Source organism: Cnephaeus nilssonii, assembly GCF_951640355.1.
Source record: "Cnephaeus nilssonii genome assembly, chromosome: 4".
Lineage (NCBI taxonomy): Eukaryota > Metazoa > Chordata > Mammalia > Chiroptera > Vespertilionidae > Cnephaeus > Cnephaeus nilssonii.
Genome location: NC_137075.1, coordinates 15711280 through 15738115, shown reverse-complemented (window position 1 = coordinate 15738115; position 26836 = coordinate 15711280). Strand labels below are relative to the sequence as shown.

At 40.5% G+C, this 26836-nt stretch overlaps 1 protein-coding gene across 1 annotated transcript in view; it reads left to right on the top strand.

Moving 5' to 3' along the window:
- Positions 1-213: 213 nt before the first annotated feature.
- Positions 214-26836, top strand: part of LOC307098696 (cyclin-Y-like protein 1) — a 46310-nt gene continuing 19687 nt past the window's right edge. Inside the window, exons 1-5 of the mRNA XM_079769724.1 lie at positions 214-381; positions 1379-1410; positions 14811-14862; positions 16341-16460; positions 20042-20208. Coding sequence (XP_079625850.1) covers positions 292-381; positions 1379-1410; positions 14811-14862; positions 16341-16460; positions 20042-20208 — 461 coding nt within the window. The 5' untranslated portion in view covers positions 214-291. The remainder of the gene's footprint in view (positions 382-1378; positions 1411-14810; positions 14863-16340; positions 16461-20041; positions 20209-26836) is intronic.

The following is a 26836-nucleotide window of genomic DNA, read 5'->3' as shown; positions in this document are numbered from 1 at the left end:
TTTATTTTACATATCACTGTCACACATCTAGAACCCTTAAGCTATTCAAACTCTCTCACCCTATGTAATGCTGCTGGGGTGCCTCAGAGGAACAGAGCCCTATGGAGTTCCCAGAAGCTTAGCACGAGCATGTGCAACTCTGTCAATTTCCTGTGCCCTGTTTGTGTTAGGATAAGAACCAGAACTGTAGGATTTTGACACTTCTGCTTGCCTGCTTATTTTTCTTAATGTTATGTTCAGTTGAGTTTACTTGCTTAAAAAGGCATATGTGATCAAATCTTTCATTTGATTATGAAAGCAGAAGTACAAGAAGTGATGGTTCCATTTTATTTGAAGTCATGCAGCACAATAGAAAATGGGGTTTTAACGTGTGTTTTCACGGTATGTGTGCATTTTGACTGTGAAGCTGATCGTTTTTGGTCAGGATTGCTGTATTTCTCAGTTTCTTCCAGAGCCATGGTTCTGCTCACGTGTAGAGAGAGGGTGAGCCAGTGAAGGAAAAGCTGTCCCGTGCCCCTGTCTCAGGCCTAAGGAACGCATGCCTGTGACGCTGTCCTGCATCAAAGGAGGCAGAGTGGGAAACAGGACAGCCCAAGGCCCTCTTTGGAGCTTTTATTTTTCTTCTGATCTTTGTTAGAGCAAAACGATTTTGTGTGTTGTACATATGTCTACTTAGGTTAGCCACACTCACTGTAAAATTTAAATTGGATCGGTTACTTTGCAATTGAGTAAAGACCCATTCATATTTTTTTTTTTTACTTTTTCCTTTATTTTAATTTAATTTAATTTTATTATTGTTTAAAATATTACAAATAGTAGTGCATATGTCTCCTTTTTCCCCCCATTGACCTCCCCTGGTCTCCCCTTCCCACCAGCACATGCCCTCCATTCATATTTTTTTAGTAAAATATCCTAGTTGATTACCAGTCGTGGTTCAGGATGCTTCCAGGTGCCTGGCAGGTTCTTAGAGCTCTCAACTGTTAAGTCCTGACGATTCAAGCAAAGTGGGTATAAATGTAGAATTAGAAACTATAATTGAGTAGTGGTTCAGAAGCACAACAGTTAAGCTTCTTTATTAGCTAAGTTTCTCACTGGCCTAATTTGCTTTGCCCTTTTCTTTTATACATGGAGAGACTTTTATTTGTACCTAACATAGGATATTTTTTGTTAGGTCAGAAAAGTAAAAGTTTTAAGATTTTACTTTATGGGACTCATCTTGCCAGGTGATTTAAACTATAAATTTCGTTGAAAATTATTTAAAAAAATGGAATAAAATTTTGTCATATTTTGTATGTTGGTAATCTTTCAACATACAAAATTTTGTTTTCCTATGGCATTTGTATCATAATTGATTAGTTAATTTTTTTTTAATTCTTAGTGCGAGAAAAGAAGAAGAACTATTCATGCCACGTAAGTAAACAGTTGAAAAGTTAAGAAATTAATAATTTGAATTAAAAATTGTCTGCTGTGATTTTTTAAAATGTATAATGGATCTCATATCATTAGCATAGACTTTTTTTGGTAGATTTTCTAAATCTTTTCTGTTATCTTAATTATTAAACTTACATATTCAGGAAAGTTTTTGGCTTAGTAATGCCCATTTTTTAAGGAGTTCTGACTTTACATTAAATGTCAATAAATGGTTGTGGTATAAAGATCTACCTTAATTTTTAATCTTGTTTTTTAACAAAATGAATAATAAAATAGCTAAGTCAATTTTTAATACTATCTATTGACTTAATTGTCATAGCAGCTGAAAGCTAACTTTCTCACTTCAGCATAGCCTTATTTCCCTCCCTCTGTCCCCTCAACATGTATCAGTTAACTGACAGGGCTTCATTGCAAGAATTTCGGGGCCCAATTCTGAGCCTGTCTTGGGTTCTGTAAGACAGACTGGCTTTCTGACTCCTTTCCCAGCCACTCTCTGTAGGCACCAAGGTGTGCTTCTTCTCCTTTGTTCTGCCATGATAGTTGCCACTCATTTATGTAGTCTTCAACTCTCAAACGTTAAAAACCATCTGCTGTTTACCTTATACTGGGTATAGCTTTCTTTATGCCTTTAATTCTAATGATATAGCTCTAAAAGGAAATAGATTTGTGGTCAGTCCACAAATCTCAAACTTACCAGTTCTAACTCAAACTTAGAACCTATCATTAACGTGTAAGTCAAAGTTTAAAGTTTTAATTCAACGTAAAACCTGTATGTTCATGTTGACCAATGTCCCCACAATAAATTTAATTAAAAAATAAAGTTTTAATTCAAGAAAATTAATATATTAATACAGAGAGTTATTTTTGGTTATACCTATAGCTAGCATACTACACTTTTCTACTAAAGTCTTGATTAAGAATTCTATTCAAACCATGAATTTTGCCAGATTGTGCCATTTGTGTGCAACATTGATGGAGCAGTTTTCATTAATGCATAAAGTGTTAGAAATTTTTAAGTTAATTAAAAGTCATTAATTCTGAATATCCAAAACTTGTCTTGTGAAAAAGTCGAGAGAAAACAGTACACTTCAGCTTTAGTTGTTGATGGCTTAAGATGAGACAGTAGGCACAATCGGTGGGGGCAGGATTTCAACAGGTACTTGACTGGATAGTAAGGTTTGGGTTGTCATTTATTAGACTTCTAGGTATGGTTATTTTTCCAGTCTTTGCTATTAAACTTTAAGTCTAAGGAACCCCTTCCCTTCCTTGCAAAGATTATAGAATAAAAGTCCATCTATTCTGCAGTTTGTAGTGAACTAATTGAAGATACACTGGGATTTTTGTTTCTGTCTGTTCTAGTGACCAACTGAAATACCTACGAACATTAAATGAATTGTCAATATTATTTTAGCTTTTTATTTTTTTATATTTGCATTTTTTTATCTTGATGTTTGTCAGTGTAGTTTATGAAGGTTGGAAGTCAGCAATAGTAAAGTTTCAACCATAAAGAACAATTATTTAAAATTTTCAAGCAAGATGAAAGGAAAGTAACCTTCTGGCAGCCAAGGTATCCAGACTTTGCTAGTAAGCTTAATTCTGCCGCCTTCTCGTGCAGCAGCCGCCAACCTTCCGGACCTCACAGACCACCAGTGGTCCGCAGACGCCCGGTTGGCGACCGCTGCTCCAAAGGTTTCCTTAAACCAGCGGTCGCCAACCTTTCGGACCTAGTGCAGCAGTCGCCAACTGGAGGTCTGCGGACCACTGGTGGTCTGTGAGGTCTGAAAGGTTGGTGACCGCTGCGCTAGTGGACACTAGATATTTGATACTGGAGTGATGACGAAGTGTTCAGTGTTTCTTTAGTTGTATCTAGCCAGTAGATTGCACCTTGTTGATTTACTAAATGAACCCTCATAGAGCTGGGAGCCCATGTCTAATTAAAAATTTTCAATGTTTTAGCATGAATATTTTCAAATACAAACCACTATAATAGAAAAAAAATTTTAAATAGAGGAAAATGGGAGCAAATATCACCCAAAGCTTTACCAACTAGTCTATATTTTGGTGCCTTTTTGTCCTATTCTTTTTACTCCCCTGTTTATAGGTTTTGGTCATAATTAAAGTTATTATGCTATATTACATGCCATATTACACCTGTAGAGTAGTGACCTTAAAAGATAACTTCCCATCTCTATATATAAAAGCCTAAGTGACCGTTACAGCAGAACAACCAAACGACCAGAATGACCAGTTGCTATGTCACACACTGACCACCCGATCACCTGATTGGGGCCTGCCGGCCAACCTCCCAGTCCCTCCCCCTAGCTGGCAGATGCTGATCGCCCAATGGGGACGGGGTACCAATGGCAGGTGGCAGCGGATGTTGGTGGCACCAGGCCAAGGCGGGTGCAGGTGGGAGGCGGGGCCAGCTGCTGGCAGCTGGGGGAAGGAAGGCCCCGGCCGGCCAACCTCCTGGTCCCTGAAGGCTTTTGAAAAACCTCTTTCTGTGGAGGCTTTTCTTTTCCTCCCAGCAGCATGTAATTCGAAGGCACTAGCTGCGGAGCCGCCCACCCCAGAGCCACCCAATCTCTACCTGCACCCAGTCAGATTGAGTCTGGTGTGCAGTGGGGTGGAACACCCCGAGCTGCTGCCCACAAGCAGGAAGCTGGCGGGGGTGGGGCATGGACACAGAGGCCTCAGAGCTGGACCACCTGCCCCCCAGTGCACTCTCCGCCTGGAGGTGTCCAGCTGCAGACCTTCAACCCCATTAACTGGATCAATGGTGGGGTGGAAAGCGATACAGGAGGGTGAGGAAATGAAACTTGGGGCGAGTACCATGGGTGCAGTCCCCATGACCTTCCCCTCCCAGGATAAGAGATAAATGTGGATTTGCAAAGAGGCAGGCTCCCTAGGAGCTTCAGCTGGGGGGATGAAAGGAGTTACTCACTTCTGACACCCCCACTCTTTGCTTTAAGGCTGCATTCTCCTTCCCTAATACATTTGCTTGAAATACATGATGGTTTGTGTTTAGACATGCGATAAACGTGGGGAAAGCAAAGTTTTGTGCTTTAGAACAAAAGAGTTTGGAGTCTGTGGGAGGTCTCTCTCTCTCTCTCATTCTCTTTCTCACACACACACACACATTCACTCCTTCCTCCCCTCTTCCCTGGCCTGGCGAATCTTCACGCAGAAAGTTAACCCTAGCTCCTCAGAACCCACCCTCGCTGGAGTGGCCTCTGTTTTGTTTTGGTTTATTCTCTCACAAGGTTTTTTTCTAACCTCTAAACCAGTAGTCAGACATCCCCCGAGGGGTCCTGGATGGCGAGAGGGCGCAGGCCAGGCTGAGGGACCCCCCTCCCATGCACGAATTTCGTGCACCCGGCCTCTAGTTTAGAATAAAAGTATATGAATGAGTTTTCATATTTTATGCTGTATTTGTCCTTTTGAGATCCCAAAAGTAAATTACGTGTTAACTGCATAGCTTAAGGAACATATCAGAGTTTTAGTTATAGTTAAGACATTACTGGCTTGAAGGAGAATTTGTTCCCCCAAATAGTGATTTAAAAAAAAAAAAAAATGCCATCTGGAACTTTTGGTTAATAAGGAATAAGTGGCCTTGAAGTAAAACATCAGAAACAGGCAAAATGGTGTTTTATATAATACTAGTGGCTGAGTGCATGAATTCATGCACATTGAAAGGAAATTAATTAGAAGAAATATCTTAATATCGCTATTCGCCCTTTCTCTATAATAGAAGTGTCAACCAAATTCATGATCAATAATGACAGATGGAAACACACACGTGCTATTGGCACCGGCGAGAGCCTTGCATGTATCACGCATGCGTGAGTCAACTTAGCCTTTTATATGTGTGTGTGTGTGTATACACACATATATATATATAAATATAGATAGATAAACTTGCTTAATTAGACCTGCTTTCTGATTTAGCTAAACTTTTTCCAGCCCAGTGAAGCACCCCAACTTCTCTTTCAGGTAATTGTCAGCAACACAGCAGTAAATATCAACACTAAGCAGATTATTATTGTAGATCACGCAGGGAGAACAAAGGGTAATATATTTAACTGTAGCAGTGTTTGACTATATTCTGTACAGTGAGAAAACCTGAAGTCATTTTCAAGGTCCACCATTTCTTACTTCTTTTCAGTCGGGTCAAGTTTTTAAGCTTTCTAAATCTCCATTTTCTGGCTAATGAAAAGAAAATAAGATTTCATCAAGTCTCCTATCTACCTACTCCAGGACTTCTGTGAGGATCAAATGAGATGAGGCACGGGAAAATGCTTCACATACATTTGGTATAAAATATTTCCACCTGTGTTTCTGGAACTTTAAGGAGGCTAGTCGCTAGGGAGAGGAAGCCGGGCGTGGCTACATGACATCATTACCCGGCACCCACAGCAACCGTTTCCAGGCTGGGCTGGGCTATGGGCTGCATTTTGCACCATGGTCTCAGCAGCGTTGGCTGCAATTTGGTGGACTGTCACTCCAGGGTGGTGGCGGGGCCTGTGTCCCATTTGGGGGAAGCTGAGTGTTGCTTTCTGGGCGCCAGGTCCATGGTGCTGTTTCTCTATGCGTGTCATGGTAGCTCCTGTGTTGAGCGTCTGCCTCCTGGTGATCAGTGCTCATCATAGCGACTGGTCAGAAGGTGGGAAGGACACTTAACATATTAGCCGTTTATATAGATAGATAAAGAAATTTCTGACTATTCACTACTGGCAATTTTTAAATGCTCTATATTTTCAAAGATATCAACTAGATTTTCTCCCTGTCCTGTTGTTTGTGTGTTTGTGGGAAAACTGATGGGAAAGTATGAGAGCATGATGAAAGCTATTTTATGTTAATACTAGAGGCCCAGTGCACGAATTCATGCACCAGTGGGGTCCCTTGGCCTGACCTGTGGGATCAGGCTGAAACCGGCTCTCTGACATCCCCCGAGGGGGTCCTGGATTGCGAGAGGGCACAGGCCAGGCCGAGGGACCCCACTGGTGCACGATCGGGGCCAGGGAGGGACACAGAAGGTTGGCCAGTCAGGGAGGGACCGCGGGAGGGCTCCAGGGCATGTCTGGCCCATCTCGCTCAGTCCCAATTGGCCAGACCCCAGCATCAAGCTAACCTACTGGTGGGAGCATCTGCCCCCTGGTAATCAGTGCATATCATAGCGACTGGCCGACTGGTCGACTGTCTGCCCCCTGGTGGTCAGTGCACGTCAGAGCAAGCAGTTGAGTGGCCTTAGCATATCATTAGCATATTACACTTTGATTGGTTGAACAGATGACCAGTTGATTAGACACTTAGCATATTAGGCTTTTATTATATAGGATGAGGAAGGTAGGCTCACGTGAATTTGTTTTAAAATGCAACATAACTGTTATATTAGGCAATTAGGAAGAATAGGCCAAGTATGTCAGTAGGGCAGAAAATTTGACCTGCCTAGCAATGGGCAAAACTGGGAAACTAAATATTGTAGGGTGGGACCTTGCCCCCAGAGTGACCTTTCCTCCCCTAGCAAATGGATGGTCATGCGGTTTACACATCCTGACCTTTTAGATCACTGGTCATGTGGCTCAGACCCTCCCCTGAACTCTCCTCCCCCAGCATATTGACCTCCTTAGAGGAGGAACAAGGGAGCCAGAGAATTAGCCTCATATGACTCCCATGCAAACCCTTGCACGACCACTCCCTTAAGCATTAAGCCCTCAGGACAATAGGTTCTGATCTGCATCAAATGATCTGAGGAACAAAGCCTCAGTCTGTTGACCACAGAGACAGAGTTTTGGTCACACTAGAGATAACATCTAGGCCTCAGTTGTGTTTCAGCTCCAGGCCCAGGAAAGCAGCAAGGCTAGGGGGGCAATGCCATGGCTGCCTCAGGACCAATCAACCCCTGCCCTGGCACTGGACAGTAAGTGGAGACCACAACCCTGAAGGGACACCTGAAAAGCTCATGAACATTCTCTTGAGATCCTCCTTTATGACCTCCCCTAAAATTTCTACGTTTAGATAAAAACTCTTAAGACAAAGGACCCAGTGCTTGCTATCTCTCTAGAGCAGTGGTCGCCAACCGGTGGTCCGCGGACACTGGTGGTCCGTGAGGTCCGAAAGCTTGGTGACTGCTGCTCTATAGTTAGTCAGTGCCTTTCCCCCTCTCTTTTCCCCAGCCAGGTATATCCTTGCTTTCTTTCTCCTAAGTTCCAAGGGCCCTTCTTTTGCCTCTATAACTTGTTCCCTGAATCCATGCAGACCAGCTGGCTCTCTTCTACCTCTGTGACTTTCTATATAAACTTTCTCTTATAATTTGAGTTCTTGGCTCTAAATTCTTTCTCCGCTGAACTCAAGGACTGAGGTCTAACATCTGGTGCCATTTTGCCACTAACAAAACCAGGCATATTAAAATTGTTGGTGTTCTGTAATGTTAAAGAATGCTGCTGTTACTTCCGACTAGTTACAGCGACTGGGATTAGTTTTACTTTCAAAGGATTGTCCTCACAGAGCTTAGGCTGTTTCCATACTTGATTATTGTTATATTGTTGGGCTCTTTGAAAATCAATAAGTACTTTTAAAATAAATGAATACTTCTAAAGTGTTTCAAAGTTAATTTATTCTCTAGGGGTTCTCAAATATTTCCTGTCATCTCTCTGATAGCACAGTAGATAAGTTTTAGTTTGTATCAATTACCTTCCCGTTGTAATTGATTTTAAATACTTAGTCAAACACTTGTTGAACTCCTAATTTCCCCTGGATTCTGTGCTCAGCAGCTAGAGGTAGAAGGGGAGTACAAGTCCTGCCTTCCCTAGAGAGGCTCACTTTTTATGAGGGGGATGCCCTGGAAGCACTTGAGACCATGTAACAAATCATATCTCGGGTGTGTGAATGTAGAGAAAGGGAGAAGTTGTGAAGTGTGGCTGCTGGCAGAGGTATCCTGGAGGTAGGTGGGAAGTGGGAAGTTAACTTGCTGGAAAAGGGAGGAAGAAAAGGCCTGGTAGTCAGAGAGCAGCATGATGAGTGTCAAGCAACTTAGAGAATAGAATTAATAACGTAATGTGAAGTGTTCTCTGAGGTACTCATTTGGGTAATGTAATGGTAGTCTTAATTAAATATGAAGTGAGAGCTAAATTCTCAGAGTTGTTTTATCTGGGTGCTGTATGTGAGAGAATCTTAAAACGATACTCTTAAGATAAGGAAACTGAGGCCCAGAGAGAACTCTGGCCCCCGAGCTTGTTAGCCATAGGCCAGCCCCAGCACACACACCTCTGACGCAAATACACGTGGCTTATCACACTGTCTCCTGAACTGATAGTTACTACTGGCTTTCATTTACTCCAGTAAAATGCTCTTCCTTCAATATTACCTAAAGAATTATGTTTTAATGTAGAAAATAAAGAATAGAAATAAAAATCTCAGCTGCTTTTCATTTCTTAAGAAAACAAAAAGCACTGAAGTCTTATTTTTAATGTTTTACGTTATTATAAAGGGAATTTATCATAGGTGTTTGCCAACTTGGGTTATATGACCCCTTCCTGAGATTTCATGGTTGCAAGTCAGAGCATCTAATGGGTTTACCATAGAGCTGCACATGATATTGCACTAAAGCATTCATAAAGCATTCATAGAGTATGAGAACAGTTGTAATGCTTAATTGTTTGACATTTTAACCAAGAAAAAAACACACTTTTATAGGTTTAACTTACTGTGATATTTCCTTCTATTCCCCTTCCCTTCAGGTATCTCCAGGTCACCGTAGTGCAAAGTATAGCTCATGCTCAACAATATTTTTAGATGACAGCACAATTTGCCATCCTAATGTCAGAATCACCATGCAATGGTGAGTACAAATAGGTTGCCCAGGGCTCAGTGACAGACCCTGATGCTAAAAGGATCCTACCCATATGTAATTTCATCTGATTGTCCTTTTTAGTGATTGGGTTAAGGGGGGGAAAAAAGTATTTCTAGGAAAAAAAGTATTTCTTTATGAGATACAGGCTTAAAACAATGTGGTAGCTACCACTTTGGAAGCTACTCTTGGAAGAAGGAACAGTTTGTCCCCCACTGGCACCAGAGTGCATCTGCATTTACATTCAATTGCTTCCTGTCAGATTTTCCCCTGCTTACTTTTTTTTCTGCACTATTTGTATGTTAAAATTCACTTCTCCTTCCAGGAAAAAGGCATCAAACCAGTCTTAAGGAACAACTTTTCAAGCTAAATTTCTTTGTGGATAAAATATGTTCAACTGAGATTTTAATTTTATAGATCTATTATATATATATATATATATATATATATATATATATATATATACACACACACACATACACACACTATATAATAAAAGCCTAATATACTAAGTGTCCAGTCGTCCGGTCATCCATTCAGCCAATCAAAGCATGATATGCTAATGATATGCTAACACTGCTCAACCGCTTACTATGACGTGCACTGACCACCAGGGGTGGTCACTTAAGATGAAACTTTTAAGCTTATTTAAGAGCCAAATAAAACCAAACTAGGATGTAGGGCTTCCTGAATCTCATTGGGGTGTCCAAGGAATATTATCAATGTCTCCCTGGGATATGAGTATTGATATTCCAGAACACATTTTGGGAAATGCTACCTGAAAATATTAATGTCCTCATTCCTAATTTTTACTTTTCAGTCCTAAAAACATAATTTGTTTATAAACTTAATTTTTTTCTATTGTACCAGCTTTTTTGCTAATTTTATCAGTAACTTCTACTTTACTTAAAAACAGCAAGTTCACAATCATAATAATATAACTTTCTTCTCTCACTTACAACAATAGTTGAGATCAAACTGTGTCTCAGCAAAAATTGAGCCCGATCTCTACCTAAAGTCTTGAACTTTGGCAGCTGTCGCATAATCATTTAGTCTTTTTTATTCAGCCAGGACACTAAATCTATGAGTAAAACAAAAACAAAAAGACACTTCACTCTCTATTCCATAGCTTCTTTTGAATTCAAAGGGTTCTGATGTTACAGTACTGTATTTTCCAGCGTATAAAACAACTTTTTAACCCAGGAAAATCTTCTATACGCCCAGTCGTCTTACACGCTGGAAAATACGGTATATAATTCAAAGGTAGTTTTAAAGATTAACTTTGCTCAGACAAGTAGGTGTTATGCTATTTTGTTCTCCAAATTAGTCTAATTTTTGGAAGTACAATAAGTTTTCATTTGCTCTCATCAAGATTTGAAAATGGATCATTCAGTACATTTACTGTTGATGAAATAAAGATTTACTGAAAAAATTAATAGAGCTAATTGGCTTTTAGGAATGGTTTAGAAAAAAATGTTTGTTATGGGGTAGTAGTACATTCTCAATGGGGTGGGTGAGACTTATTAGAATCACTTAGCAACTTTTTTCAAAATATATGTCTCTAAACAGATGTATTCCATTCCCTCTCCCCTAACATACACTCTTGCAAGCCTTTTGATAAGCTGAGGAAGGATGGGAGGAGTATTATATGGAGCAAAGCATACCGAGTGATTCTGATTTTTTTTTTAATATATATTTTATTGATTTTTTACAGAGAGGAAGGGAGAGGGATAGAGAGTTAGAAACATCGATCAGCTGCCTCCTGCACACCTCCTACTGGGAATACAACCAAGGTACATGCCCTTGAAAGGAATCGACCCTGGGACCTTTCAGTCCACAGGCTGATGCTCTATCCACTGAGCTAAACCAGTTAGGGCGAGTGATTCTGATTTTAACCCTAATTCATGTGTTCTCAAACTTTGCTGCACATTACAATCACCTGAGAAGCTTTCAAAACAATCCCAAGTCGTACCCAATGCCGGTGAAATCAGATTATTTCAAGGTGGGAGAAGGCAGTTTTTAAAGCTTCTCTTGATGATGGCAATGCACAGCCCAGCCTGGGAACCACACTGCCTGGTAGAGTGTAGGACAGTGATGGGCAACCTTTTGAGCTTGGTGTGTCAAACTTCGCCAAAAAACTGAGCATAACTCGGGTAGTGTGTCACTTTGAGGAAAAAACATTATTTCGCAAATGTTTCATCCTCAGGAGCAGCAAATGTTTCATCCTCGGCATGCGGCCGCCTAAGCGGCCGTGTGTCATCAGAAATGGCTACGTGTGTCAGTGCTGACACGCGTGTCATAGGTTCGCCATCACTGGTGTAGGAGAAGGAGGCTTCTCACTCTTGATGGGACCTTGAGCAAGTCAGTTTTAAGCCTTGGTTACCTTCTCCGTAAAATGGGTTTTGAATTAAATGTCATCAGAAGTTCATTGGTTCTTTTCAGTTTATATGCTTCAATTCTGTGATTTTAAAATCAATTTGGCATGGCTCAGTGAGGTCTCTGTTCGATTCCTGTCAGGTCACATGCCTGGGTTGTGGGCTCGATCCCCAGTGTCGGGTGTACAGGAGGCAGCTGATCAATGATTCTCTTCTAACAGTATATTCTCTAGCATATTGGTTTTCTTAATTTTGCTTAAAGCCAAAGAATTACAAGGTGAAAAGTGCCCATGCTATACTGTTCTGAATGAGGATTTCATAGCCACTGGGCAGCTGGGAGGGTCTTCCCTCACCACATTTAAAAAATGTCTTCAGCCCTAGCCAGTTTGGCTCAGTGGATAGAGCATTCATCCATGGACTGAAGGGTCCTGCGTTCGATTCCGGTCAAGGGCACGTACCTGGGTTGCAGGCTCCATCTCCTGTACTTGTTGTGGGTGTGCAGGAGGCAACCAGTTGATGTGTCTCTCTCACATCGATGTTTTTCTCTCTGTGTCTCTCCCCCTCCCTTCCACTCTCTCTAAAAATTAATGGAAAAATATCCTCGGGTGAGGATTAACAACAACAAAAAGTCTTCAGACCTAACATAAAATCAATTGTTACAATTTTTTTTTTCTCAGCCTGGCATTAGCAATATATTACCACATAAAGAACAGGTGAGTTTTTAAACCTGTCTTGTTATTCTAGTTAATAAACATACAAGATATAAAGTGTAGTGTTAGATGATAAACATAGACATTATTGGAGTAAACTATATAGTGCTTTTATTACATTATTGAAGTGAATCGTTTGTTTTTGTCTTAGGACTCTTAATGCTTAAGTTATTGAGGATCCCAAAGAATATTTGTTTATGTGGGCTATATTGATATTTACTGTATTAGAAATTTAAAATAAGTCCCTTGTATGTTGAAACATGTCTTTTTTTATAGCACTGTTGACATTTTGAGCAGGATAATGCTTTGTTGTAGGGGACTGCCTTGTGCGTTACAGGATGTTTAGCAGCTTCCCTGGCCTCTCCTCACTAGATGCCAATGGCACTCTTCCCAGGCCTCATTCTGACAACAAAAAATGTTCCAGCCATGGCCATATGTTTCCCCGGGAGACAAATTCACCCCTGACAGGGAGCCAGAGCATTAACGTAATTCTTTACAAAAGATAATTATTTCCCACAACAAAAAGTTGAGTGGAAATTGTCATTTATATATATTTTTGCAAATCTCTTTATGTCTGATTTAATAGAAGACAGCTGATTCTCATGTACACCCTGTCTTCAAGCCTTTGTGATTACTTCAGTCATCTCAATAACTTGTTTTGAAGAAACAATGCGAAGGCCTAGCCTCATGTCGCTTTATAGCTAGCAAAGGGTGTGTTCTTAAAGTCTTCAGATAATTATGGATATTCTTTGATACTGTACCAGAAGTCCATAAGTGCTGGTTTGTTAAATTAATTACAGTGGGATTTTAAGTCATATTTATGCACTTGCAGTAGGTCTCTGTTAAATTAATAGTCATGTATCTTATACACTGAATCAATCTTTTTACTTGGATATAATTTATAATATTATGCATTGGTCATTTGGAAAGTATTGGCTCACATTTCTTTATACAGTATTAAAGCTCACTTTTGTTAGTCAGCATCATATCAACACCAGTCTTATCAGAAAAGCCTAAGTATTGAAAAGCTGTCAAGCTCACAAAAAAAAAGGTACAGTTTCCCCCCAATCTTGATTTTTAGCTTGATAGCTTGAATTGTGTCATTGGCAACAAATACACAAGTTATTTTCCTTGAAGTGACAGGCTCACTGTTCAGTTTTGAGAGAATGACAGTTGCACTATCAAATAAAGATGTTATTCAATGAAAAAAAGTAGCTCGCTCAGCTCACAACTAAATCACAAGTGCTTTTCCTTAACAAGCACATTTCAGTATGCAGAAGTGCTTAATGTATACTTCCCCCTTGTTCAGAATAGAAAAAGAAGAATCAGCCTTAATAACATTACTAATTGTTACTGCTTTATCAAAGATGTTCTTAAATAAAGCAGAATTTGTTTTCCAACAAGAGGCAGTGAAGAATAAAATGACTACTAGTACAGTGTGGTACCCCTGCCTTGACTCATTCTCACAAACCATGACTTTTGCTTTTATAACAATGGTTGCAAATGTCAGTGCAAATGCAGGCAATGCCTTACTATTTCTGTAATGTAAAAATAGTTTGGCCTCATGGGTCTTCTGAAATGGTCCGGGAGAACCCCGGGAGCCTGTAAAACACACTTGGAGAACCACTGTTGAAATGAGCAGAGTATATTAGTGTGGAAAATTAAACTAAAAAGAAGCCTCGCTGCCCTGGCCTGTGTGGCTCAGTTGGGGGAGCATCACCCCATACACCAAAAGGTGGCGGGCATGTTTGACTACTGGTCAGGGCAATGGAGGGTTTGATCCCCAGTTGGGTGCTTGCAGGAGGCAGCCAACCAATGTTTCTCCCTCTCCCTCCCTCCCCCCTGTCCCCTTTCCTTTCCTCTCCTTTTCTTCTTCTCCCTTTCTTCCTCCCCTTCTCCCTTTCTTCCTCTTCCTTTCTTCCTCTCTGTCTCTCTCTCCCTTCCTCTCTAAAATCAATGGACTGGTCACTTTTAAAATAAAAAGGCAAATTTTTGAATCAGTCTATTTAAAAGTGGCAAGAAGAAATACATAATGATATAATATAGGAAACTAAAAAGAGAAAAAAAATCACAGAGAAAAAAACATGAATCTCATATTCACATGAACGGTTGCCCACCCCTACTGCTTTATAAAATGTCCCTGTGTCTTCCAGTGTGAGCTTAGAGGAGTGGCAACTGATTTGGTTGTCTAGCATTGCCTATTAGGGAAGGTCAATGCTTATAAAGGCAACTCTGGCTGGTCATTATAGAAAAGATTTCACAGAACTTGATGTGCTGAGTAAAAAGAGGTCAGAAAATTCTTACAGAACCTAAGAGAAGAATTTGTAGGACTTTGTTAAAGGTTAAGCTTCTCCCTCCACCCATCTCTCTACTCCCAGGAGATGCGTTACTAAGATATTAACAATTCCTGGATTCGTTTCTTAAAATCACTTTCTTATTTTTTAGACATGCAAATAGATCTGAGGACATTTTTGATGAAAGGTTACATCCATTCACAGTAAGTGCCAGTTGTATTGAGGTTGTATTTCTCTCTCATACAGTTGTGTTTATTTTATGCTGATTTGCTTTGAAATTAATCACTAGAAGAAAATTACTCCCTCCAGCTTGAAGTCAAAATTATCTTCCTTTAAGTTTTCTTCCCCACCCCATGTTGCATCTAATGATTTTAAAAAACAAATGTTTAAGAAATGTTAGTAAGAACTGAGTTGTAGCTTTGTATAACTAGTAAGCTAAAGTAAGTCAACATGCCCCCCGCAAAAGTATCTTTTTAAAAGATAATTTTCAGTAACATCAAACAATACAAATATTTGTAAATAAGCCTAACAGATATGTTAAGATCTCTATGAAGAAAATTAAACAGCTATTTAAATTTTGGATTAATTAGAATGACAAAAGAATTTCAAATTCACTTCAGATGCTCTATAGCGATGTAAGGCTGGTGACCACTGTTTAGCACAGCCCGGCCTTAGAGTCTGATGGTTACAGGAAACTGAAAATGCATTTTCAGAGTTGATTGCAGAAGTATGACATGGTGATCAACAAGACTTTTGAACCTAAAGATGGTTTATGTTTAGATAGAATTCTGTAGAAGGAAGGTGGAAAGGAACATATACATTTTCTGAGTCTGTGCCTGTATTTATCTTTAATGTGTGTTGGTATTGAATCACTATTATATACATACTAGAGGCCCAGTGCACAAAATTTGTGCATGGGGGGCGTCCCCTCAGCCCAGCCTGTACCCTCTCCAATCCGGGACATCCCTCTCACAATCCAGGACCGATGGCTCCTAACTGCTCACCTGCCTGCCTTCCTGATCGCCCACAACTGCCCTCCCCTGCTGGCCTGATCGCTCCTAACTGCCCTCCTCTTCAGGCCTGTTCACCCCCAACTGCCCTCTTCTGCTGGCCTGATCGCCCACAGCTGCTCTCCCCTGCTGGCCATCTTGTGGCAGCCATCTTGTGGTGGCCATCTTGTGACGACATGGGACAGCCATCTTGTGATGATGTGAGTGCTCAAGAGTGCGAGGGCCACCTAGGCTTGTGTGTGTGTGTGTGTGTGTGTGTGTGTGTGTGTGTATTGATTTTAGAGAGAAAGGGAGAGGGAGACAGAGATAGAAACATTAATGATGAGAGAGATTCATTGATCAGCTGCTTTCTGCATGCCCCCCACCAGGGATCGAGCCCACAACCCAGGCATGTGCCCTTGACCATAATCGAACCTGGGACCCTTCAGTCTGCAGGTGGACGCTTCATCCACTGAGCCAAACCAGCTTGGGCTCACTGTTGTTTTTTAAGGCCCCATTGTTTATATTTAAGAGACTAAAAGACATGTCACCCAATCAAAATTATCTTAAGAGGCATGTGGGCACAAACAGAAGACTATGATATTAGGGGCATGTGGGCACAAGCTATCATAAAAGTACTTAAGTGTTTTTCTTCAGTGGATACTTACTTTGCTTTTTTTTTTTCCTTTCAGCAAGAAATAGTTCCAGAGGAATACTTTAATCATAATCCTGATTCTGAAAGCATTTACAGATTCATTCACCCTTTTTTCAGTGCCACAAAGCTAACAGCTGAATGGGCAATAATAGCTTTGGTAAGATAGTTCTTTCAGAAAGCATCTTTTCCGTCTTGTCCACAGGGTATGGTCTTGTTTTTCGAATAAAAGTCGGTTCCTGAAATGATCATCAGAACTTTATTAAGGGCAACGTATCAAAGGAAGTAAAATACACACATTTGAGCTTAATAATCATGATTTAAAATGTCCTTGCTTTTCTCACCACAACACAGTTGCTTTTAAAGGCAGCAGGAGAGATACCCGGTTTCTTCCACTACACCTCAGGAGACACATGCGCATGCAGTGCACACACAGGCACACATACAAGGCATGCTAATGGCGTAGGATGGGGGCAATAGCAGACCCTCTGGGCCCCAGGCAGTGACAGGTTCAGTGTAGGTCTAAGCTGAGTTGCAGGCTGGATTCCCCAGGCAGTTGTAATGTGTGTCCTGATTGAGAACCAGAGCCCTCAATTCTCTGTTCCTTGGATGATGGGTATTCATCCGTCCTTGCTGTCCTCTTGTGCCTGTCTGTGAAGTTGCCCAGGATTCTAGTGCCAGTGGGATCTAAAAGAGCTTTGCTAGTTGCCTGCTCAGCTACAGCTGTGTAAGGACCATTGTGCCATTCATACAGAATTCCTAAGGTAAGATTTTATCATTTGGAATGAGTGGCCCATTCTAGAGAGAAGGCATGGGGATTGTATCACTCTTCCCTCGGGCAGTCCTAAAGGGGAAAGTCTCTGCATGGTCTGGGGGAGGAGTACTTAGGTCAGTCAGTGCCCCCTCCTTCAGCTAACATTTTGGAGAGGCAGCCTGTGCTTCTGAGTAGAGACCCCTCAATGGGCACTGGGTCAGACACAGGCCCTTCCATGGAGCTGCCAGCCCTCTGGAGTGCTGAGCGCGTGCTGGGGAAAGGCAGGAGTGGTGCTCTCACACGGAGAGCCAGGGAATACAGGAAGGAGGGCATCTGGGTTGGAAGAGGGTGAGTCCTTTGCAGGCGAGTAAAGATTGATGCACCTGCGAGACAGCAGAGGGGCAATCTCTAGTAATCGTTTGAATATATGGAATTAGAGCATGAATCTGAGCTACAGTAGGAAATTAAGATTAGCTGTTCCAATGCAGAGAAGGAATGTAAATAAAAAAAGTGTATAGAAGATAGAATAGTGACAGAGTTAGATATTCAGTGGCTATTTATGGAATGAGCAACTTCTTGACAGCATTTTGACCACACTCCCTTGAACCTCACCTATCTTGACTTCTTTTTTATTATTTTCTCCTGGTTTTGCCACCACTCTAAGCCATTCCTGGGGACTTCTCCCTTCAGTGCTGATAGTCCTTACAGATCTAAGTGCTGAGGATAGAGGGGAGACGAGATTGAATAAAGTTTCTTGCTTTTATGGAGCTTATATTCTAGTGAGGAAGACATACATATTTCTTTAAATGAGTTTTGTTAAAAAGATGAATAGTTCAGGTAGTAGTAAATACCAAGAAGGTAGAGCAGGGTGAAGTGATAAAGTGATGACAGGGGCTTGCTACTTTAGATAGAATGATCAGGAAGAGCCTCTTTAAAGGGATACCATTGGAACCCTGACATGACTGAACTGAGGCAGATGAGCTCTAGTGTGATAGACAGAGGGAACAAGGGCCATATTCGGAGACGGCTACATGTTTTGTGTGTTTGAGGAGCAGTGAGGTACGGCCAGTGTGGTCAGAGTGTGGAATGAGGGAAAGAATGTAGGACATGAGCGCATAGAAGGGCAATGTCCTATCTTATAGGGCTTTGTAGCTTCCAGGTCATGGGAATAAGTTACATTTTTATTTGTTTGATGGGAAAGCTTTGGCAGATATTTAGTAGGGGAGTGAAGTGCTCTTAATTAAAGAGGCTCTCCTGGCTGCTTTGGGAGGATAGTAACTGGGAGGCCGAGTGGGGGCCAAGAAGCCAGTGACACAGGTGAGAAGTGACAAATAGAAAGTGGTCTGATTACAAGAATTGCTAACAGATTGGAGCAGGTTAACTCAATTGGAGGTTTTGGCCCAGCACCTAGGCCAGTGGTTCTCAACCTTTCTAATGCCGCGACCCTTTAATACAGTTCCTCATGTTGTGGGGACCCCCAACCATAAAATTATTTTCGTTGCTACTTCATAACTGTAATTTTGCTACTGTTATGAATCGTAATGTAAATATTTGTGTTTTCCAATGGTCTTAGGTGACCCTGCTAGCGGTTCTCAACCTGTGGGTCGCGACCCACAGGTTGAGAACCGCTGCTGTAGAGCCTAAGACCATTGGAAAACACAGATATTTTCAAAAGAGGTAATTGTGGGAGGTGTTCTTCAGAAGTGGGATGGGATTGACTTCACTGCTAGAAGAGTTTCAGTGAGAAGAGAAATCTCAATTCCACTGACACAGGGGTCACATGGTATAAATGAATGAGTAATGGCACATACCAAGTCTGCAGTGAAGATGATGGGAAGCTGAGAGATTGCCAATGTTGTATAAGTGCCTCTCATTATTCCTATAAAGCAGACAGTTGAACTCTGTAAGGAGGTTCATTCTTAGGATATCTAAGATCGCTGAGTTTTGGGGGGTTGGTGGAAATTTTCACTAAGGATGCATAATGTTCAATAACCATTTGTTTTTAAAAAATACATTGAGTTTGAAGAGCTGTCAATCTGATAACCTCTGACAGTAAATATACTCTTTAAAATTGGACTTTTTTTTCTTTTTGTAAAATGGCATGCATACTCTTCTATAAAGCACCCTTTGAAATAACAACAAATCCCAGCTTGCCTCTGTAATCTGTATTTGGCTGTTAACTGCACCCAGTTCTTTGTAGAACAGACATGTAATACATGTGAAGAATTCATGAAACCTCACCAGCTACCTGGAGAGCCAGGGAGACAGAGACTGGCAGCTCTGCTACCACCCGAAACCAACAGAACTGACTAAGCTTCAGGTTGTGTGAGACAGAGGTGGAGTTCATAAAATGATGGTGGAGATGTGGAGATTAGGGGATATTAAAGGGCTACCCGTGGTGTGCATGTGTTTCTTACAAAGGCACTAAGTCCAGGAATACGTGACCATTGTCAAGACCTGCCTCAAGCACACCTGTTTGTACTGCCTGTCCTGCTGCACCGCACAGCAGCCACTGGGGGGCTGTCTTGATGACCAGGGTTTATCTTCAGCTTGTGCCACAAAAGGACTAGTTACTATGTAAAGAAGATGCAAAGGTGGTCCGTATTACCAGGGGTTTACATATACAAGTACTATGTAAAATCGCCATATAACTACCAGCCGGGTGTGAAACAGTGCACGTGGTAGTCACTTGAGTACCTACACTGGGCCCTTTACAAGTGGAAAGGCAGTAACATTTCTTCAGGAAGTCCTTTGCTAAGATGTCCATTCATTCCTGTGACCAAAAATTGGACTGGAAATTCACCTGGCCAAGTAGGCCACAGAAGTATCTCATTTGCAACTGTAACTTGGTCTCTGTCTTTGGCTGGCCAAGCAGTCCCCACAGAACCAGGAATAAAAGGCATGTCAAAAACAGATGAAAGTTTAAGTTCTTATTATAGCACTTAAGCCCTGAAATAAAATCAAAGGCCAGTGTTCTACTTTTGCAGGTTTACTTAGAAAGACTTTCAATTTATGCTGAGGTCGACATTTGCCCCACTAACTGGAAGAGAATTATTTTGGGAGCTATTCTTCTTGCCTCCAAGTATTTGCACGACCGGGCTCTAAGGAATGCAGACTTCTGCCAGATCTTCGAGGGCATTACAGTCAAGGACATGTGAGTTAGCAAGGTTTTTGTGAACTTTCTTACCATTTTCCAATAACTTATTTGCTCCAATAAAGTTTACATATTGAGAAATATTTGTAAAGGTTACATTATGCAGAGAACTGAACTGGGCATAAAATTACATATATTTTTAATCTACATTTGCTTTAACAATTCATATTCCTCATTAATTATTAGGTCTTCATGTATTATTGTTATAATAATCTAGGTGATAATTTGAAATGTATTTCTCTGGTGGTTATTGGCAACCATTGTACAAACTCATTTCTGAGAACAACAGTACTTTAAATATATTCATGGCTTTCTTAAAGTGGTCTGGCTACCAGTTCCAGTTCTTTTCCCCCCTCCTTTTTATTATTTATTTGTTTCACTAAGACTTTTCACTCAATATTATTTTGTATTAGTCTCAATTGTACAGCATGGTGGTTAGAAAACCATATACTTTACAAAGTGTTTTCCCCAATATTTTCAGTACAACTTGGCACCATACATAGTTATTACAGTGTTATTGACTATATTTCCTATGGTTTAATTTGCATCCCCATGACTATTTTATAACCAATTTGTACTTCTCAGTACCTTCACCTTTTTCACCCAGTCCCCCACCCTCTTCCCCTCTGGAAGCCATCAGTCTGTTCTCTGTATCTATGAGTTTGCTTCTGTTTTGTATGTTCATTTATACTGTACTTTAGAGTCCACATATAAGTGAAATGATATGGTATTTGTACTTCTCTGACTTAGTTCACTTAGCATAATACCCTGTAGGTCCATCTGTGTTGTCACAAATTGCAAGATTTAATTCTTTTTTATGGCTGAGTAATATACCACCACTTTTTAATCCTTTCATCTATTGATTGGCACTTGGTTGCTTCCATAGCTTGGCTATTGTAAGTAATACTGCAGTGAACATAGGGGTGCATATATTCTTTTGAATTATGTTTTGGGCTTCTTCGGATATATACCCAGAAGTGGAATCACTGAGTCATAAGGCAATTCCATTTTTAAATTGTTAAAGAAACGCCATACTGTTTTCCATAGTGGCTACACCAATCTACATTCCCACCAAAAGTGCATGAAGGTTCCTTTTTCTACACATCCTCACCAACACTTGCTGTTTGTTGATTTATTGAGGGTAGCCATTCTGACAGGTGTGAGGTGATATCTCATTGTGGTTTTAATTTGCATTTCTTGGATGATTAGTGATGTTAAATATCTTTTCATATGTCTGTTGGCCATCTGTATGTCTGCTTTGGAGAAGTTGAGGTCCCCTGCCCATTTTTTAATTGGATTGTTTGTTTATAGGTATTGAGTTGTATAAGTTTTAATTTGTAAAAAATGTTTACAAGATTTTTATTAATTGAAGTAGAGGCCCGATGCATGAAGATTCGTGCAAGAATGGGCCTTCCTTCCCCTGGCTGCTGGCACCACCTTCGCTCCGGCCGGAGCTACCTTTCAGCCTTCCTACACTGCCCAGAGGCCCAGAGCGGCTGGGGCAGTGCATAACGCCTGCATCACCGCCATGGCGATGACACAAGCATCCCGCCCCACCCTGGGCCACTTGGCGCCTGCGTATGCAAATTAACCTGCCATCTTTGTTGGGTTAATTTGCATACTCACTCCTGATTGTCTGGTGGGCATCGCAAAGGTACGGTCAATTTGCATCTTACTCTTTTATTAGTGTATATTATTATTATTTTTTTAGAGAGAGAGGAAGGAAGGGAGAGGGAGAGAGAGAGAAACATCAATGTGAGAGTAAAACACTGTTTGGCTGCCTCCTGCACACCCCCTACCAGGGATCAAGCCTGCTACCCTGGCATGAGTTGTGTAAGTTTTTTATAAATTGTGTATATTAATCCCTTTTCTTCAGTGTCTTATAATTTTCTGAGTACAGGTCTTTTATCTCCTTGGTTAAATTTATTCCAATCATATTATTGTCAAATAATATTTTCCCATCAGTGGGTTGTCTTTTTATTTTGTTGATGTTCTCCTTTGCTAAAACTTTTTAGTTTGATATACTCCAGTTTGTTTATTTTTTTCTTTTGTTACAGTTGCTTGAGATGCTCTTTAAAAAGTGTATATATTACTAAGGGAAATGTTCCAGATTTTACTGCCTAATGTTTTCTTCTAGGAGTTTTATGGTTTTGAGTCTTACATTTAAGTTAATAATCCATTTTGAGTTTATTCTTGTATATGGTGTAAGAAGGTGGTCTAGTTTCATTTTTTGTATGTATCTGTCCAAATTACCCAAAGCCATTTATTGAATACACTGTCTTTACCCCATTATATGACCTTCTCTCCTTTGTCAAATATTAATTGACCATGTAGGTATGGGTTTATTTCTGAGCTTTCTATTCTCTTCCATTTATCTACATGTCTGTTTTTATGCCAGTATCATGCTGTTTTGATTACTATAACCTTGTAGTGTAGTTGGATATCAGATAGTGTGATACCTCCATCCTTGTTCTTTTTTCTTGAGATTGCTGTAAGTATTCGGGGTCTTTTGTGGTTCCATATGAAATTTTGGATTATTGTTCTATTTCTGTAAAATACACCATTGGTATCTTGATAGGAATTGCATTGCATCTATAGATTGCTTTGGGTAGTATGTACATTTTAAAGGTGCTCATTTTTCCTATCCATGAGTATGGTATATGCTTCCATTTATATGTATCTTCTTCAGTTGTTTTCTTCAGTGTCTTATAATTTTCTGAGTACAGGTCTTTTACCTTCTTGGTTAAATTTATTCCTAGGTATTTTGGTGGGTGTTTTTTTATGCAATTGTATATGGGATTGTTTTTTAGTTTCCCTTTCTTTATTTTTAATCTTTATTGTTGAAAGTATTACATATATCCCCTTTCTTCCCCTTTTACCCTTCTAGCCCATCCCTTCCCCCCACCCCAGGCCTTCACTACCCTATTGTCTGTGTCCATGGGTTATGCTTATGTACATATACATTCTTTGGTTGATCTCTTCCCACCCACCCACCCTCCCCTAGCTTCCCTCTGAGATTCCACTGTCTTTTCCATGCTTCTATGTCTTTAGATCAATTTTGTTCATCGGTTTATTTTGTTCATTAGATTCCACTTATGAGTGAAATCAGTGGTACTTGTCTTTCCCTGACTGGCTTATTTTGCTTAGCATAATGCTCTCCAAGTCCCTCCTTGCTATCTCAAAAGGGTAAGAGATCCTTCTCTTTTACTAATAGTTCATTATCTATAATAATAAAAGTATAAAAATGTGCTAATTAGAACAGACATCCTGCCAGACAAAGCTGGGGCTGTGAGTGAAGCCTGGGTCCCAGGTGCCAGAGGGAAGCCTGGGTCTCAGGGGCCAGAGGGAAGCTGGTGCTGGCAGCCGGGGGAAGGAAGGCCTATTCTTGCATGAATTTCACGCATCGGGCCTCTAGTTGTTGTATAAAAATGCAACTGATTTCTGATTGTTTTTGTATCATGCTACTTTACTGAATTCATTTATCAGTTGTAGTAGGTTTTTGGTGGAATCCCTATGGTTCTCTATACATAGTATCATGTCATCTGTAAATAATGCCAGTTTTGCTTCTTCCTTTCCAATTTGATTGCCTTTTATTTTTTTCTTATTGTGTGATTGCTACGACTAGAACTTTCAGTACTATTTTGAATAAGAGTGATGAAAGTGGATATCCCTGTCTTGTTCCTGATCTTAAGGGAAACTATTTGAATTTTTCTTCATTGAATATGATGTTCTCTGTGTGTTTGTCATATATGGTCTTTAATATGTTGTGATATGCTCCATCTAGTTCCACTTTGCTGAGAGTTTTTATCACCAATTGGTTATGGATTTTGTCAATTTCTTTTCTGCATCCATTGATATGATCATATGGTTTTTATCTCTCATTTTGTTTATGTGGTGTAGCATGTTAATTGATTTGCAGGTATTGTACCAACCTTACATTCCAGGAATAAATTTCATTTGATCATGGTGTATGATCTTTTTAATGTATTGCTGAATTCGGTTTGCTAACATTTTGTTGAAGATTCCTGCATCTGTGTTCATCAAGGATATTATACTTTAATTTTCTTTCCTTGTAGTGTTTTTATCTGGTTTTGGAATTAGAAGAATGCTGGCCTCTTAAAATAAGCTTGGGACGCGCCCCTGGGTCCGGGTGAGGCCATGTGCCCCGGGGCCCGGGTGAGGCTGGGTCCCAGGTCCGGGTGAGGCCACGCGCCCCTGAGTCCGGGTGAAGCCACACCCCTGGGTCCAGGCGAGACCAAACCAGAGGGAGTCAGACCTGCATTACCACCATTTGTCCACCATCCAGAGCTGAAAAGTCAGTGCCGACATGTACACATAAGGAACTGGTGGACATTGAAATTGGGTCTCAAAAGAACTGTTGGTCCAGAAAGAAACTTACTACAAACTGATTCATTTGCCTGTCAGCATAACTATTATTGCTCGTCTCACATTCGGTTCTTATAAGTATATTTCTAGTAACACATGATCTCACTCATCTAGGGGAAATGATGAACAACATAGACTGATGAACAAGAACAGACCCAGAAACTAGGAGGCATCGATCGGACTGTCGGGCCTCAGAGGGAGGGTAGCGGGGAGAGATCAACCAAAGGACTGTGTGCATGCATACAAGCCTAACCAATGGTTAAGGACAACAGCGGGGTGGGGTGGGGGATGGGAAAGGGGGGAGGAGGACAAATATGTGACACCTTAATCAATAAAGAAATAAAAAATAAAAATAAATAAAAAATAAAATAAGCTTGGGAGTTTTTAATCCTCTTAAACTTTTTGGAATCGTTTGGGGATTGGTGTTAGTTCTTCTTGAATGTTTAGTAAAACTTGCCTGTGATGTCATTATGTCCAGGCCTTTTGTTTATTGGAAGTTTTTTATTACAGCTTAGAGTTCATTAGCTGTAATCAATCTGTTCAGATTTCCTGTATCTTTTTTATTCAATTTTGGAAGATTATCTATTTCTAGGAATTTACCCATTTCTTCCAGATTGTCTAATTTGGAATATAGTTGTTCATAATATTTTCTTATAATCCTTTGTATTCCTGTGGTGTCAGTTCTTCCTACTCCTGTTTCATTTCTGTTTTTTTCTTCCTACTCCTCTTTTATTTCTGTTTTTATTTATTTGGGTCCTCTTTTTCTTAATGAGTCTGGTTAAAGGTTTATCAGTCTTGTGTCTTTTTGTTTTTTTTTGTTTTTTTTCAAATACCCAGATCTTGGTTTATTGATCTTTTGTATTGTCGTTTTATTTTTATTTCCACTCTGGTCTTTATTATTTCTTCCTTCTGCTCTCTGGCATTGTTTATTGTTCTTTTTCTCATTCTTTTAAGTGAAAGGTTGAATTGTTTATTTGAGATTTTTCTTGTTTCTTGAGGTAAGTTTGTAATGCTGTGAATTTCCCTCTTAAGTCTGCTTTTGGTATGTTGAATAGATTATGTATTTCCATTTTCGTTTGTCTCAAGGTATCTTTTGATTTCTTTCTTGATCTCATTTTTAACCCATTTATTGTTTAGTTATATGTTATCTAGCCTCCATGCATTTGTGTGTTTTTCTGTTTATTTTGTAATTGACTTCTAGTATGATATCCTGTGGTCAGAAAAAATGCTTGATATGATTTCAAGTTTCTTAAGTTTATTGACATTTGTTTTGTGTTCTAACATGTAATTTATGGTAGAAAGTATTCTATGTGCACTTGAAAATAATGTATATTCTGCTTCTTTGAGGCTAAATGCTCTGAAACTATCAATTAAATTCATATGGTCACCTGGCCAGAGCATCGACCCATGGACCAAGAGGTCCCGGTTCAATTCCTAGTCAGGGCACATGCCCATGTTGTTGGCTCAATCCCCAATAGGCGGTGAGTAGGAGGCAGGGGGTCGATGTTTCTATTTCTCTATCCTTCTCCCTCCCCCTCTCTCTAAAATCAATAAGAACATATACATTTTTTAAGTTTTTAAAAATCCATGTGGTCTAGTGTATCATTTAAGGCTGCTCTTCTTGTTGATTTTCTGTCTGGAAGATCTACCCGTTGATGTCAGTGGGGTGTTAAACTTCCCTATATGATGACTGTATTACTGTGGCTTTCTTTATGTCCATCAGCATTTACTTTGTATATTTAGGTGCTCCTCTGTTGGGTGCATAAATGTTTACAAGGGTTATATCCTTGTAGTGTATGAGCTGCTGAGCAGGAGCTTACCACATGAAACAGAATTCGCCTCAGCAGGGTCTGGTGCCCAAGATCTCCCTTTGGATGTGCCGCTTGTGAAGTTAGTTGGGTCCTTGGACATTGTCTGAAGCTGGCCGCCGAGTGCGTTGGTTCTGAAGTCTCTTGGGAGGAACTCCCTGTAGGTCAGTGTCAGACACTGCCCAGTGCCTGTGACTGGCCCTGGGCAATCATCTTGGAGCTACAGAGCAGTCCACAGTTTGTGGCTGGCCAGGGTTTGATTGGTGTGCATGCGAAGGCCAAGCTGCACACCAAGGATACCTTCCACTGAGTTTTGGTGCCGGTCAGCAAAGGCCCAAAAGGCAGAAGAAGGCCACTTTGAGATCTGCTTTCTCCTGCTTCCACCTGTAGGCTGCCTGTTAGGCTCAGTCACTGAAAGAGCCTCGAGCGGTACC